The sequence below is a fragment of the Hemibagrus wyckioides genome, linkage group LG10 (genome assembly GCF_019097595.1).
Source record: "Hemibagrus wyckioides isolate EC202008001 linkage group LG10, SWU_Hwy_1.0, whole genome shotgun sequence".
Lineage (NCBI taxonomy): Eukaryota > Metazoa > Chordata > Actinopteri > Siluriformes > Bagridae > Hemibagrus > Hemibagrus wyckioides.
In genome coordinates this window covers 9,139,180-9,154,987 of record NC_080719.1, presented here as the reverse complement: position 1 = coordinate 9,154,987, position 15,808 = coordinate 9,139,180, and the positions used below count along the sequence as shown (strand labels likewise).

At 39.6% G+C, this 15,808-nt stretch overlaps 1 protein-coding gene across 2 annotated transcripts in view; it reads right to left on the bottom strand.

The window, feature by feature from the left end:
- Positions 1 to 5,148: 5,148 nt before the first annotated feature.
- pcsk6 (proprotein convertase subtilisin/kexin type 6) overlaps positions 5,149 to 15,808 on the bottom strand; it is a 65,133-nt gene continuing 54,473 nt past the window's right edge. The window contains exons 19-22 of one of the 2 annotated variants that reach the window (XM_058401131.1): positions 15,487 to 15,616; positions 10,234 to 10,346; positions 8,180 to 8,244; positions 5,149 to 6,815 (exon numbers count right to left, since the gene is read on the bottom strand). In XM_058401131.1, coding sequence (XP_058257114.1) covers positions 8,192 to 8,244; positions 10,234 to 10,346; positions 15,487 to 15,616 — 296 coding nt within the window. In that variant the 3' untranslated portion in view covers positions 5,149 to 6,815; positions 8,180 to 8,191. The remainder of the gene's footprint in view (positions 6,816 to 8,179; positions 8,245 to 10,233; positions 10,347 to 15,486; positions 15,617 to 15,808) is intronic. The other variant, XM_058401130.1, reaches the window with a different exon arrangement.

Genomic DNA, 15,808 nt, shown 5'->3' with positions numbered 1-15,808 from the left:
CAGACAAAAACAGATCAATACAAATAGACAGAGGCAAAATGAACTCAGAGATGGAGACTATGACAAATATATACTAAGACAAATAACATCTGTCTCTTTATGGGACTCTCAAAATATATAATATGCAACATACACAGAACAGGCACAACATTATGACCACCTGCCTAATATTGTGTTGGTCCCCCTTTTGCTACCAAAACAGCCCTGACACATCGAGACATGGACTCCACTAGATCACTGAAGGTGTTCTGTGGTGTCTGGTACCAAGATGTTAGCAGCAGATCCTTTAAGTCCTGTAAGTTGCGAGGTGGGGCCTCCATGGATCAGACTTGTTTGTCCAGCACATCCCACAGAAGCTCAATTAGATCTGGGGAATTTGGAGGCCAAGTCAACACCTCAAACTCATTGTTGTGCTCATCAAACCATTCCTGTACCGTCTTTGTGGCACGGCGCATTATCCTGCTGAAAGAGGCCATCAGGGAATACCGTTTCCATGAAAGGGTTTACAAGGTCTGCCGGCTTGCCTTCTTCCCATAGTACATCCTAGTCTAATGTGTTCCCTAGGTAAGCGATGCACGCGCACTCGGCCATCCATGTGATGTAAAAGAAAACGTGATTCATCAGAAAAGGCCACCTTCTTCCATTGCATCGTGATCCAGTTCTGATGCTCACATGCTCATTGTTGGTGCTTTCAGCAGTGCACAGGGGTCAGTATGGGCACGCTGACTGGGCTGCGGCTATGCAGCCCCATACACAACAAACTGTTTTGCGCTGCGTATTCTGACACCTTTCTATCAGAAAGCATTAACTTCTTCAGCGATTTGAGCAACAGTAGCTCGTCTGTTGGATCGGATCACACAGGCCAGCCTTCGCTCCCCACGTGCATCAGTGAGCCCTGGCCGTACTAATTTATCACTGTTCCTTCCTTGGACAACTTTTTATAAATACTGACCACTGCAGACCGGGAACACCCCAAAAGAGCTGCAGTATTGGAGATGCTCTGATCCAGTCGTCTAGCCATCACAATTTGGCCCTTGTCAAACTCGCTCAAATCCTTATGCTTGCCCATTTTTCCTGCTTCTAACACATCAACTTTGAGGACAAAATGTTCACTTGCTGCCTAATATATCCCACCCACTAACAGGTGCCATGACGAGGAGATCATCAGTGTTATTCACTTCACCTGTCAGTGCTCATAATGTTATGCCTGATCGGTGTATACTGCGTGGTATATACTATATGTTGTTGTTGTTCAGTTAGCCCTAGGAGACTCCTGGAAGAGATCACTTCCACCAGGATAGAACTGTTTCACCATAGGAGCTCAGTCAGGAGAATGTTGTATTGATTTGCAGAGATGCCTCCCTTTGAAGGAAGCTGACCCATGCCAACAAAATGACACTACAGCATATCAGACCCACCATACTCCCCAATATTATGGACTAACTTTGCATATATAAACAATGACATAAATATGTCTCAGTAACCTTTTTCTTTCAGATCCAAAAGTTCATTTTTTAATCATCCTTTCTTTCCATCCTTTTTTTTAATTACGTGTTCGTCTCCCTTCTAATATTCTTCTTTTGTTGTTCTTGCTGAGTGAGCTAATACTTTGTGATAACTTCGGCCATCTTGTTAACCTCAAGGACTGAACAGAATGTGATTAGTGCACCTATAATAAGGTGATGTGTCTGCCGTATAAGTGCGAGCTTTTTAGCATGTAGCAAAGCTCTCAGTCCTCTGCTTTATCTTCACCCTGAGTGAAGGAGCTCACCTTGACAAGGTGTTTATCGATGAGCACAGAGGACTTGCAGATATCTGTGCAATTAAAATCAGAGAAATTTCACTTGCATTTTAAATACTTTACTAAACGTTTTGTTAATTCACCGCACAGCGTAGAAGTGTGCATCATCTTTTAGATAGAGGCTGTTTGAGAAGTTTTCCTTTAGTCCCCGGTTCGATTCCTCGGCTCGACTGAGAAGTTTTACATGTTCTGTACGTGTACTGTCTGGGTTTTACTTCACTTGTTTACATTTAGAAACAACTTCATCCACAGTTTTTTGGCTGTTCTGCTGTTTGTTATGTTTTTTTGCACTTGATGTCTGCTTGAGCTTTCAGAGGGTCATCTAACATACTTGATCTGAGCTGCTATTTTTTCAGGACCTCACTTAAGATTGTGACAGTGATTCCATTCATACTAAATAAAAAATGAACAAAAACAGGTCAGTAATTGCATCCTGATTTTGCCAAGTAACCAGAGCCCTGGGTGAAGAATGTGGCACTTTGATCAGCCTCACAAATGTCCTGTGTTAAGCGTGAAATACAGGTACACATAACAGTCCGTCAGTATTAGCTCAGCTTGTCAGCTCCCCATATAAAGGACTGTGTCAACATTAGCCATCTAAAAAGATGCATAGCATTTTCCCAACGTCAGTAGTTATGTTATGCTAATTAGCTAAGCTTCGGCAAACACGTTAGCTAACATTAGGCTGTTATATTTTGTATTAGAAATAAAGACTAAAAGGCTAATATTGACCTTATTTAAATTTTTGTGACTTCATGATGTTTGTGATTGTACCAGTAAGGACTAAAACATGACAATTTGTGCTGGTAAAGGAAAATAATCAAAAACAGAGTGCTGTGAGGTAGCAGCTGTTTAGAGACACTAATTTGGCGTGCAAAATGATCCTGTGTCATTCCTGTTCATGACCAAGTTTTATCCAAACGTTTGTATCTGGTGGAAATGTTTAGTTTGGTTTATACACAACTTTACTGAAAAATTTATGAAGGAGGTCCTGGACTGGAACACAGGGAAACTGTTTAACACAGTTAGACAGTTAGAAATTCTGTTTTTATTGTGGGATTTGGTTCCTTTGCTGATTTAGATTCTGACTGAACCTATGATATCTGGTTAAGCTCTACAATTAAACATAGTGACGCTTACGACAGACTACATATGCATCGATTAACATAATTAAGTCTCGATTGCAGTCGTTAACTAATTACCGTTACTCTGTAATATGGCCACTTAAATAGATTCATCACTGCTCTTCCCATGTCTTCACTACTAGTCATGTAGTATCCCACAGATGGCACATGCAGCAAGGTCAAATAAAAACTTCATAACTGCCTTTTAACTGCCTGAAGTTTTTATCATGCTTTAATGACACCAACATGTCATTTTCTCTTTTAGCAGATTTTCAACTGCAACAATTCTTCCCGTATTTTGGCTGGTGAACAAAATATTCAGAGGACAGATGGAAAACTGTAACCTTAATAGAAGACAGCTGTTCTATGCTGCCTTCCTCACAGGGCAGATTTCTATCTCAGGAGTACAAAGAGTTTTCAAATGTTCTTCCTATCTAAGGTGAGTTGTTTACTTACCTTAGAAACTTTCTATGAAGAATGACTCTTCTTGTTTTTCTTAGCTGGCCGTCTAAGCTCGTGATTCTTTCAGCAACACTAGACAGTACATGAAAAAAGGTACATAACATGATAGGATTGATAAAAGGAGAGATGGAACCATGGCAAATGAATAACAGATAACTTAATCTTTGGGCATGCAAATCTGAAACAGACCAGATTTTGTACTGAAATAAGTGTGCAAAAAGTGCGGTGTAGTTATAAATGTGACCAAGTGGAGGAGCACATGGGCAATAACAGAATACCACTGTCTAATGTACACAATTACAAGCATCATTGTTTTCCAGGACTAGTGTCCGGTACAGTCCTGTGCACCACAGCCCTGATAAATCAATAACTAAAAATGAATGAACAGACTAATTACGGTTCTCTATATTACTATATTGTGATTTACTATATGATGAATGTACTATGTAAACACTCGCTCGCTGTGGCTTTTAAATGGTCCTCATGTATACCTAGAAAATATTCCCCACACCATTACACCACCACCACCACCAGCCTGAACTGTTGGGTCCAGGGATTCATGCTGTTCACACCAAATATTGATCCAGCAGAAATTAAGAACTTTATTAGGCGACATCCGATCCAGTTTCAGTAAACCTGTGCATATAATAGTCTTCCAGTTCTTGGCTGCTGGTAGTGGAACCTCACGTGTGTGCACTTCTGCTGTTGTAGCTCATCCACCTCAAGGTACAACATGATGGGCAATTCTGAGATGCTGTTCTGCTAGCCGTGGTTGTAAAGGTGCTTATTTTAGTTTATCATAGCTTTGTTTTTCTCATGTAAACTCTGTTTTGTATGGAAAAGTTTGTTCATGTTTTTTCCCATTCTGATGTAAACATTAACTGAAGCTCTTGACCTCTATCTATATGATATTATTTATGCTGCTTGGTCTGATTTTTGGACAACTGTATGAAGGAGCAGATGTACAGGTGTTCCTTAATAAAGTGCATGAGTGTATTTTGCTGTTAAAAATAATTTACCAGCCTGTCATTCAGAAGTCATTTTAAGAAGGCAGGTATTGTTTAAAGTCAATTCGGAAGTGAAATCACAGATCGAAACAGTTGTTTTCTTACAGGGAAAAAGTGTGATGAAGTCAGAATGATCTTTTACGAAGTGAATCACTGGCCTGGCAGGCTGTAGAATAACACCAACACAGTACCACATGATAAACGTGGTTCCTCTAAGGAGGGTCCTGTAGTCTGGAGTAGGCTGTGATTAAGACAAGAACAACTGCCAAACCTCATCTGTGTGTGTTTATTCCATGCTTTCATCAAACCCACTTCAGCTTGCATCAAATCGTCTCCTGTGTCCTGCTGTTATTCTGGGTGCATCTAGTAATAGATGACCGAGAATCCCATCCAAAAAAAACCCACATTAGCTCCAAAACATTTACCACTTAGATTATCCAAGTGTGGGAAATAAGCAACAAGATAAATAAAGAAGTCATCTGTAGGGTTCAACATCCAGTCTGACAAGTCATGGATGCAACCTCATCTGTGACAAAAGAGTCATTCATTCAGGGCACCGTGCTCAAACAGCATGCTTAAAAAGTTCATGATCTCGATATTTGGCAACAACAAACTTCCGAAAGCCAGCGATTTACCAGTGAAAAGCCAGATCCAAATTCCTGCTCCAAAAGGTCACTGAGAGAGTGATGCATTTCTCAAGATGGGGCACACAGGGTTTATAGGGAAGAAAAGATGCATTAGACAGACCACTTGCTGGTGGCAACAAATCATTTAGTTTATTCTGCCACTCTTACAGAAGCAAATAGTTTAAACATTACATTCACACTCCAGTATGTACAATACCTTCACTGGGGTATTAATGAATCTTTCTTGATAAATGATGCTGTTGAATGTATTTGTTTAAGAGATTCTTCACTTATTGAAGTTTAAAACAATGAATATGGCATCATATTCATCAAGTCAGCTCAGTGCTGGAAATCTATTTACTGAGGATGCAGCCCTTTCAGCTTATTCTTTATAATCACACACAGCTCCCTGCTGCAATAAACACTGATTAGCCATAACATTAAAACCACTGACAGGTGAAGTGTATAACATTGATTATCTTGCTACAAAGGCAGCTGTAAAGGGGTGGGATATTGTAAGCAGCATGTGAAAAATTGATTCTAGAAGTTCACATTTTGGAAGCAGGAAAAATGGGCAAGCATAAGGCTTTAACGAGGGACAAATTGTGATGGCTGTATAACTGGGTCAGAGCATCTCCAAAATGGCAGGTCTTGTGAGGTATGCAGTGGTTAGTACCTACCAAAGTGGTCCATGGAAGGGCAACTGATGAACCAGCAACAGTTCATTGCTGCATGTGGTGAGTGATGGTTTAGTCCCAAAGAAGATCTACTTGCTGTGTACGGGGTTCTATAGCCACAGACCAATCAGAGTGCCTATGATGACACCGTCCACCACCAAAGGTCCCTAAATGCCAGCATGAGCATCAGAACTGGACCATGGAGCAATGGTAGATGATGGCCTGGTCACATTTTCGTTTAGATCATGTGTGTTACCGGGGGAAGCGATGACACCAGGATGCACTACATGAAATATGTTATCTGGGATAGGCAGTGTGATGCTGTGGGCAATGTTCTGCTGGGAAACCTTGGGTCCTGTCACTCATGTGGATGTTACTTTGACACGTAACACCTGCCTAAACATTGTTGCAGACCAAGTACGCCACTTCATGACAACCCCTTAATGGTATATAGGATAACACACCAGGCCACAAAGCAAAAAAATGTTCAGGAATGATCTGCGGAACATGACAGTTCAAGGTGTTGACTTGGCCTACAAGTTCTTTAGATCTCAATCCAGTGCAGAATCTGTGGAATGTGCTTCCAATCCACGGAGGCCCTACCTTGCAACTTACAGGGCTTAAAGGATCTGCTGCTAAGGTCTTGGTGCCAGATACCATAGCATACTTTCAGAGGTCTTGTGGAGTGCCTCAAAAGGTCAGAGTTGTTTTGGCAGTACAAGGGTGACCTACACAATATTAGGCAAGTGGTTTTAATCTTATGGCTGATTGGTAATTCTGTAATATCATATCAGAATAAAAAGTAAACTATTTAAACTTGTACTATATGAAGTTTATAAAACAGATAGCTGTAAAAAATATCTTATGGCAATCAAATAGCACCCTTTCAGGGTTTTATTGAAATGAGGTGTTTGTTGGGTTTGAATCCAGATATAAATGGATTAAACATGTACATCAGATAACAGAGCCATATTGAATGAAGTGACCTGTCCCTCTCTCTTTCACTCTTCCATTATTCATTCATCCTGTCATCAAACAGGTCCTGCAGCAGAACTGTCGGAAGAGTTTCTTCTCACATAGCCGGTTAGACTTCACCATATCGCAGAACACTTCATCCGCTTAGATGAGCAGAACAGAGAGAGACAGAGACAGAGAGAGAGAGAGAGAGAGAGAGAGAGAGAGAGTTAGAGCACACCTTCAGTTCAAAGCATGATATAACCTCCTCATATTAACTGCATTTCCAACTTTCTAATGTAAATTTACTATCAGAAGTGTTAATCTTATTTATTTATTTATTTATTGTGACCTTTTATGTTGGTAGCCATGGTCAGTCTACAAGGTGCAAGCAAATAAATGTCAAACTCACTGTTTGCATTCTATATAATGGTTAAAAACGAACGCTTTTAACTCATTACTTCTGACTTCTGACTACAAAAACATGCAGAAAATACATAATCAAATCAGAATTCCTATTTGGGAACTCAGGATGGTCTCACATATCTCCTGTCCTGCCACTTTTGCAAAAAGATTGTGCAAGAAACGTTTTGCTAGCACTCTTTAAACCCTTGACATCTTGTTATTGGTATTATGTGTTAGTACCATGGTTTAATCAATCCCATTTGAGCATAGGTCACAACAACTATCATGTGTTATTCGAAACAAAAGCCCTTATTATTCAATACATAAAGCTCTTAATGTGTTGGGCCAGGTGCGTTGAGAACAAATTATGTTTGTATCTGTTATTACACAACTCACGCATGTGCATACGACTTCTACAGTAAAAATAAATCAAATAATGACATGTAAAAACTAACAATCAAGGTACACTGTATGTCCAAAAGTTTGTGGACACCTGACCTTTACATCCTCATGTGCTTTTTGAACATTACATTCTAGATTATAATAACCTCCGTTCTTCTGAGAAGGGTTTTAAATTTTGGAGTGTGGTTGTAAGGATTTGCCCATTCAGCCACAAGAGCATTAATGAGTTCTGCCACTGATGTTAGGAGAGAGTTGGCTTTGTAAAATCCCAGTATACAGAGACATCCCTTGCTACAACTTTTGTGGCACCAGTTTGCAGAATAATTAAACAGGATCATCAGGTGTCCATAAACGTTTAGTCATATTGTGTATCTATGGTAAAGTATATTAAAGAACCAATGTAATTGTGGTTATGAAGTCAGTAAATACTATCAAGCTGTTCTTTAGAAAAATGTACAACACCCTGTATTTTGCAGACGGAAACTCTCTGTAATACATGTGCAATATAAGCCAATGGACATAACAGTAGTTATTAACCCTTGATCTGTTTATAGGCATATCTCATGTTTAACAAATTGTGACAGTTAAATATTTTAATGCTAAAATGCGGTGTAGGCATCTGATCTGTGCATCTCTCTCTCTATTATTATTTTATTATATGTTCCTTCTGCCCTCTTGCTATGTAGAATCCTCCACTCCAGTCTTTTGCCTCCTCTCATACCCATGCCTTCTTTCACTCCACATTCTCGCCTGGCCTGGTCATCCCAGTTGTGCTGTTATGTAAGCCTGGATAAAAGAGAGTTTTGGGTTAATGTGGGATAGAATTTTCTCAAAGCAGCATTGTTGGCACCCTGCTGCAGCGCCTATTCACAACCTCTTATACCCTATACCCCCTCATCCAAGTCCCATGGTTCTTTCCAGCCTCTCATTTGTTGTTGTTTTATAGTCTCTCTCTCTCCTTCATACATTTACATTCCTTTCTCTTTCCAATAAATTCTCTCTTTCCTTTCTCTCTTCTTTTCTAGTTTGCTTTTCTGCCTGCCTGTATCTCTCTATCTATTTTACTGTATTTTATTTTCTCCTTCTCTCTCTCTATTTCTAATGAATAAGTCCCTGTGGTCCACAGCTGAGCCGTCTGCAACCAGCTTTGTTAGAGACGATTTAAAACTCGAGTGGCCTCTAAAAGCTCTCTGGTAAAGAAACCGCAAAAACAAAGCTGTAAAAATGGAGTGTCGAAGCACGGCATGACATTGCAGCTCTAGTCTAGCTCAGCTCTGTTCCAGTAAAAATTCATCATTACACAATTGGTAAACAACTTTTCCCTACAGCCTGTATTGCAACAAGTGCAAAAGCCAATTTCAATATCATTGCTCAGGGTTGCAAATAATGTAATGTAATGTTTTTTATGTTACATCCAGAACTCTTTTAAATTGCAAAGCACTGGAATATTTTCTCGCCTCTAGCATGTATCATACATGATTTTATATCACAGTGTTGTGGAATTCTGAGTTCTGACTGGTCAGAAGTTTAAAGTCTGAAGACATTTCTATAGCAGCATCTCTGACATCAGTTCTGGCTATACTTCTAATGACAACTTTATATTATACTACAGCGTCACTGAATGCTCAAATCTGATTGGTCAGAAGGTGTGCATTATTTTTGGCAGCAGATCCAGCTGTAACGAACCATGTGTGCATCGTAATACAGCTCAGACACAGGGACTTGGACAGCAGATGCTCTGCAGCTAAAACTACTAACAAGATGTTTAACAAACAGTTTGTTAGCATTTATGTAAAGAGTCTCGAGAGTTACTGCTTAGTAACATGATTCCCCAGACCAAAAGTCTTTAGGACAGAGGAGTGTACACTTTCTAGTTTCTTGGTAAAATGATAAGCTGCATTTTTTTGAGTAAAAGACAGAGAAGGAAGAGTTGGTAAGAGAGGATTCCACACATGTTCAATCTTAAATCTGACTATAAACCCTGAAGTGTTGCACGTTAATAAATTAAACATCGTAATCTTTGGCAAATGTACTAAAACATACCAGATGGCCAGATGCGACCCCACCTTGGGTGTGGATTGATGTCATATAACAGCTAGTGTTTCTATAGTACCCAAGTAATTTAAAGGAATCTAACACATAATTTCAGTCTAGACTAATGATAAATGTGTTTTCGCAGTTTACACTAGTGTTCTTCTCCAGCATCAACACAACAGCAGTGATACATAAAAAAAAACTACACTACACATGAAGTGAATGGCAGGATTTCGGTATTATACATACTGATATATAATGATATCTTTCCAGAGATGTACTTACTGGCTGATATTATCTCAGGCCTGATGAGCTTAAAACGATAATGTCTGTAATGTCAATACAGTAAGACAGTAATATAGCACTGGTGGCAAGGTGGGGGAGTTCAAGCTGACCCTGTGACTTCCTAACAAGCTTGGGTATGTAAAGAAGGAATTTCACTGTTCTATAATGTATATGAGAAAAAAAAACTATATAATGGGATTCGTAAACAGCACACTGAGCCCACATCAACTGCAAGTGACCAGTAAAACCCAATAAACTGCCTGAGGATATGGCAGTGCCACTAGCTTCCCATTGTGTGTCCTTTCCCTCTATAAAAGCAAAATCTAGACAGTGAGGAGGTTTTTTTCTAGAGGCATAAGGAGTGCTAGAGGCAATGTGTCCTACAGTGCAAGTGAAACATTTCAACCAATGTGGTTTCTCAAAACTTTCAGGCCGTGCTGAATCTTCTGTGCTTACTATTGTTACAGGTGGCGTTGATTATGCAGGTACCGCTGACCACGTTGTATCCATCTCTGCACTGAGTACAGCTTGTTCCAGGCCCGTGGCAGCGCAGACAGTTCTCCTCACATCTGCAAAACACAACATGCAAATCACACACATGCATGAGCGGAACAGTGCTCACTACACTGTCATTTCTTTTTAACAAAAAAACATAGTTTTAACCAAGTTTTTTTAGAAATCAAAGAGAGTGACTAAATTTCTGATCATTATGGATGAATGAATGCAAGGCACCAAAGCAATAAACCTGGAGCATCATGACATTAATATGTATGAGGGCATCGGCCGGCTCAGGCTGGCACACTGAACCCTTCTGGCTCCTCCACTGATTCTCAGCAATCGGTATGACGCACATTTTCACACGCTCAGATATAAAGCCAGAAATGAGGGAAATCATATGATGAGAGTGAGCACATAGTACTGGAAAATGTCAGCTTAAATTTGGGAGAGTGAGACAGAAAGTTCAGAATCATTATTCAAAAGAACACTGCACTCAAACCTTAAATATATCTTGTATGAACAAGTGTATCCACCAGATAACTCTATACAAACATCATGCTTTTTTTTATTTCCTATTGCATCATTCTATGTTCATTCTATGAGGAAATATTCTGCAGGTGATTGTAAGATTGCTTTCTGCTGGGATTACTTTTTATCTTGATCAGAATGCCAGTGACACAAAGTTCAGGGGAAATTGTCTAATAAGAACAGACAGCTTTAAAACAGTGGCATAGAAGTAATTTTAGTGGCAAGATAGGAAAATATGCTAAATAAAATCACACACTCATGAGGTATAATTAATGTTAATAGGTGCATTAATACACCGTTCCAATGCAAACGATTAAAATGAAGCATGTTTGTATTCCAGTGGTGCCACGGTCATCTGTGCCTGGGAGTGTAAGGGTCTAAAATTGGCTGTGCTCTCTCTCCTGTCAATCACAGTGATGCTGCATGATGCAGTTGGCTGGCTTTACATGGAGGAAGCACATGATAGCCTTCACCCTCCCCTGTTGTTAGGTTTTATAGGATAGGAGAATGCTGGCTGATGGGTAGAAATTGACCAAGACTAAATTAGTGAGAAAATGGGGGAAAATTTAACGGGAAAACTCGCACAAAAAGCACCAACCAAACAAACAGCATTTTGCGTATGTTAAATACACATACATAAGCATATATCTGGTGCACACCTCTGACATAAAAGTAAAAACCATAACATTAATAACATTATGACAGGTGAAGTGAATAACACTGACTCCTCATCATGGCTAACATGATGTGTTAGGAGCAGGAAAAATGGGCAAGCGTAAGGATTTGAGCGAGTTTGACAAAGGCCAAATTGTAATAGCTAGAAGACTGGATCAGAGCATCTCCAAAACTGCAGCTCTTGCAGATCTGCAGTGGTCAGTATCTATCAAAAGTGGTCCAAGGAAGGAACAGTGGTGAACCGGAGGCAGGATCATGGACGGCCAAGGCTCATTAATGCACGTGGGGAGCGAAGGCTGGCCCGTGTGATCCGATCCAACAGACGAGCTACTGTTGCTCACATTGCTGAAGAAGTTAATGCTGGCTCTGATAGAAAGGTGTCAGAATACACAGTGCATGACAGGTCAGGGCTGTCTTGGGAGCAAAAGGGGTGGCCAAAACAATATTACGCAGGTGGTCATAATGTTATGCCTGGTCGGTGTATCAGCTCAGTTCTTCTAGCAGAGCTCATTTACAAACACAAGCAGCACATACGCAGAAGTGGTGGACACTGTGAAGGCACATAATTTAAAAGGCACCTTAATATTAGTATACACCTGACTCACAATTTTTTTTTTTATCTAACCACACTTTAGCAACAAAATCAGTACATTTAATATAAAATAAATATGTGGCACACACACTAGGACAGGCCGTATAATTGTTCCATGTTTCTCTTGTGTTCCAGCTTCATTTGGTGGTTCTGAAGAGAAAGCCTCAAACTTTACATTGATAGTAGGAGGAAATAAAACATCCCGCAAAAGTCTTTGGCATATACATTAACAAATGCTTTTTCCTTGTGACCTTGGAGAAGAGTCAAACCTTTTATGGTGTGTTTGTCACTCCTGCAGTGGTACATGGTTTTAACTAATGCTCTTTATTCTGTACATTCTTCCTCAGGGTCAAACTTTGCTTTTATTTTACGGCTGTCTGGTCTTGTCACCCCTACTTCTTCTCACAGCCCCTCTCTCTCTCTCTCTCTCTCTCACACACACACACACACACACAAGATTCACCTTTCTACACAACCTCTTCTTTCTTCCAGAAGAGCATTCATTCACCATCCGTGACCTCCTATTAAAGCCTCTATTTGCTTTGAACATCTTTCATAAAGAGAAAACCTCCTGATTTATGAGCCAGAGGGACAAGGTAGCTTGAGTTCTGTCTGCCTCTATAGTGACCCATTACAGACATCTAAAACGTGGTGATAGTGCTGTAAATTCAACCTTTCTGCAGGAGGTGAGCAAGTGGTTTGCTACAGCTGCTCACAAATCCCTAAGTCACTATTGATGGAGAGAAAAAGGGACGGCACAGTGGCGCAGTAGTGCAACTCACTGTGCTCGGGTTACTGTCTGTGCATGTTCTCCATGCGGATTCCCTTTAGTTTCTGCTGTTTCCTACCTCCTTCCAAAAACTAAAGTGATTGAAGTATCTAGAGATGTGAACGGGTGTGTGAATGTGTGTGCATAGTGCCTTGTGATGAATTAGCATCCCAATCAGTATAATACATTCCAACCTCATGCCCAGTGTTTCCAGGATAGACCATGAATTCTCCAAATGGACAAATTAATGAATGAAAAAAACAACAACATAAACTAATGATTCCATAATGGAGACCAAGTCACATAAAATGAATGTAAAGCATATAAACATAGATTTCATTTTGTTTCATATGCTGATATAACAGTATATATATATACTGTGTGTGTATAATGAGTGTTGACTGTTTGACATCAGCATAGCAAATTCCTAAATACCAGAAAGTATATAAAAAATATTATTGGCTTTCACTGGGGTTAAAGGAAAGGATAAGAGAAAAACAATTGTACACGTTTCTCCTTACTGCAAATGTAGATGATCAGTCATGGATGATGTCCAATATTTGCTTCTTTAATATTGCCTTGGAGCCACAAGACTAATGTACCTAACAAGTAATTTGGGTCTATTACACCTGAAGCCTTTTCCATAAATACATACACAAATCTTCATAAATGTGCTACAAACAACACCATTAATCTACATAACCTTGTTTTTTAGATATAACTGTCACAGCCAATATTTATAAACGAAAGTGCAGTTTCTCCTATAGTGTGTTGTGAACAAGACCACCTTTTATTGATTATCAAATACGGCTACTCCAGAAAGTTTGGGAACCTTCTTAAATCTTATTATTATTTTTTTTCTTTTCTCTTACTTCTCTTATACCATGTATATCACACTTATACAGTGGCGGCTCAAATGGTTAAGGCTCTGGGTCGTTGACCAGAAGATTGAGGGTTCAAGCCCCAGCACCGTTAAGTTGCCACTGTTGGGCCCTTGAGCAAGGCCCTTAACCCTCTCTGCTCCAGGGGTGCTGTATCATGGCTGGCTCTGAACCCCAACCTCCAAAGATGGGATATGCAAAGAAAAGAATTTCACTGTGCTATAATGTATATGTGACAAATAAAGGCTATATCTACTTATACCATGTATGAAGCTACCACTAGGACGCTACTTCTCAGAGACGCTGCTTGTGATTGGTTTGGTCCTTTATGTTCTATTATAAATTTCCCAATGTTTGTGGATGCATATAAATGAAAGATAAAACAATGGAGAGCAAGCATAAAGCTGGTGCTATCACAATCCCTCTCAGCCTGTGTCACAGTTCCCAGTGTGGCAGCTGCTGCTTGCATATCATATTGTGTTCTTATTCCACCATGTGTTTACATTATTGTTTTAAATCCATTTCCCTTCTCCTCCTAGTTCAATGGTTTTTGCTTTGTTTCTTATGTCATGTTGTTAGTTAGTCAGGCTGTGTATATATTTCTGTGTCATGTTTTTGGCTTTTGCAGGATCTTTTTTTCTTATTTCTCATCTTCTAAGTTACCTTGTATGTGTTTTCCTAAAATCATACAAAGAAAAGTAAAGAATCGTTGGCAGACTTTTCAATACAAAAGCAGCTACTGGTGATTGTGGTGATGGGAAAGGCAATATTGAGAAAGCAGCTACTCGGTGGCATAGCCTAGTTAAATTAGCTAAATAATGCCTTTGTTTACATCTGGTTTTGTCTGTCTCAGAAAATGTGTTAATCTGCATGAAGGGCTGGTGAGAAATGATTAGCTAGTGAAATTAGTCCTGTTTAAGGCACTTCTCTGAGTGTGCCATTCAGATTCAAGGCGCTTTTCTGAGTGTGCCATTTTTCAACAGCTTTTAGACCACCACTTTTAAACACCTGCCTTTGTAAAGTGAATCAGTGTAACATGAATGCAAGAGAGAAACTTAAAAAAATAAATTGTATACAATGATATACAAATGAGAAGATGGCAATCACTGAAATAAACCTCATTGAAACCATTGCAATAAACCTAAAATCTAGCATACTGACTATATATTGCTCTATGAATAGTCATAGTTGTATCTGTCCCATTTAGCAGCGCATCCCTCGATCATTTCATATTGTGTGCCTACAGTTAATTGTGCTCCTAATTCCGAGTATGCTCCGAGTATAGCCGTGAGATACTGAACTGAGGTCATGAAAAATACATTAAAATAGATCAGAATGTCTGAAAACTTACAATTCGTGTAACACTGCTAAGAAATTAGCAGTGTAACACTGCTATTTTGAGTGAGATAGACGTCCATTACTTCACAGAGCCAGTGCTAAGCAAAGGAAGCAAAACTGGACTTGTCTTGGCTGACTGGATAAATTAGTATACAACTCATTTCTCAACCCATTGCTTCAAAAGCTCTAAATTAATAAAAACTTTAACAGCTCAAGCAGTATAAAACATAGTGAGTAGTTTTTAAAAAAAATGGATGTCAGCACCACAAAACAAACAAATAATCAATCTAGCAATAATAATGTGTTTCTGTTATCTCAGCAGAATCTAGCAGTTTCATTCCTGATGTCAGTTTCAGGCTACAATAACACCCAATTAGAAAACAAATGATAAACTGTTATAGGTTAAAACGTAAAGAAACGAGACTGACTTGTGGCACATCCTCTGTGGAAATCCTGTGTTGTCACCCTGGTAGTGCCCAGGGCTGCATTTACGCACGCACTGCCACTCCTCCTGCAGGAAGTCATGGGAGCAGAGGAGACATTCCTCCATACCTGGTCCTATGCGGAAGAATACACAGCAGATATCAATAACATTATGCCAACACTGATCTTCTCAGCCTTTATCTCTTTATTATGTCTGCAGTGAAAATATTATAGAGAACATCATCCTGAGACGGTAGGATCAGATTCATTTTAAAGCTTGGGGCTAAATTAGATAGTCACATTATTGCTCAGGAAGAAGCCATAAAG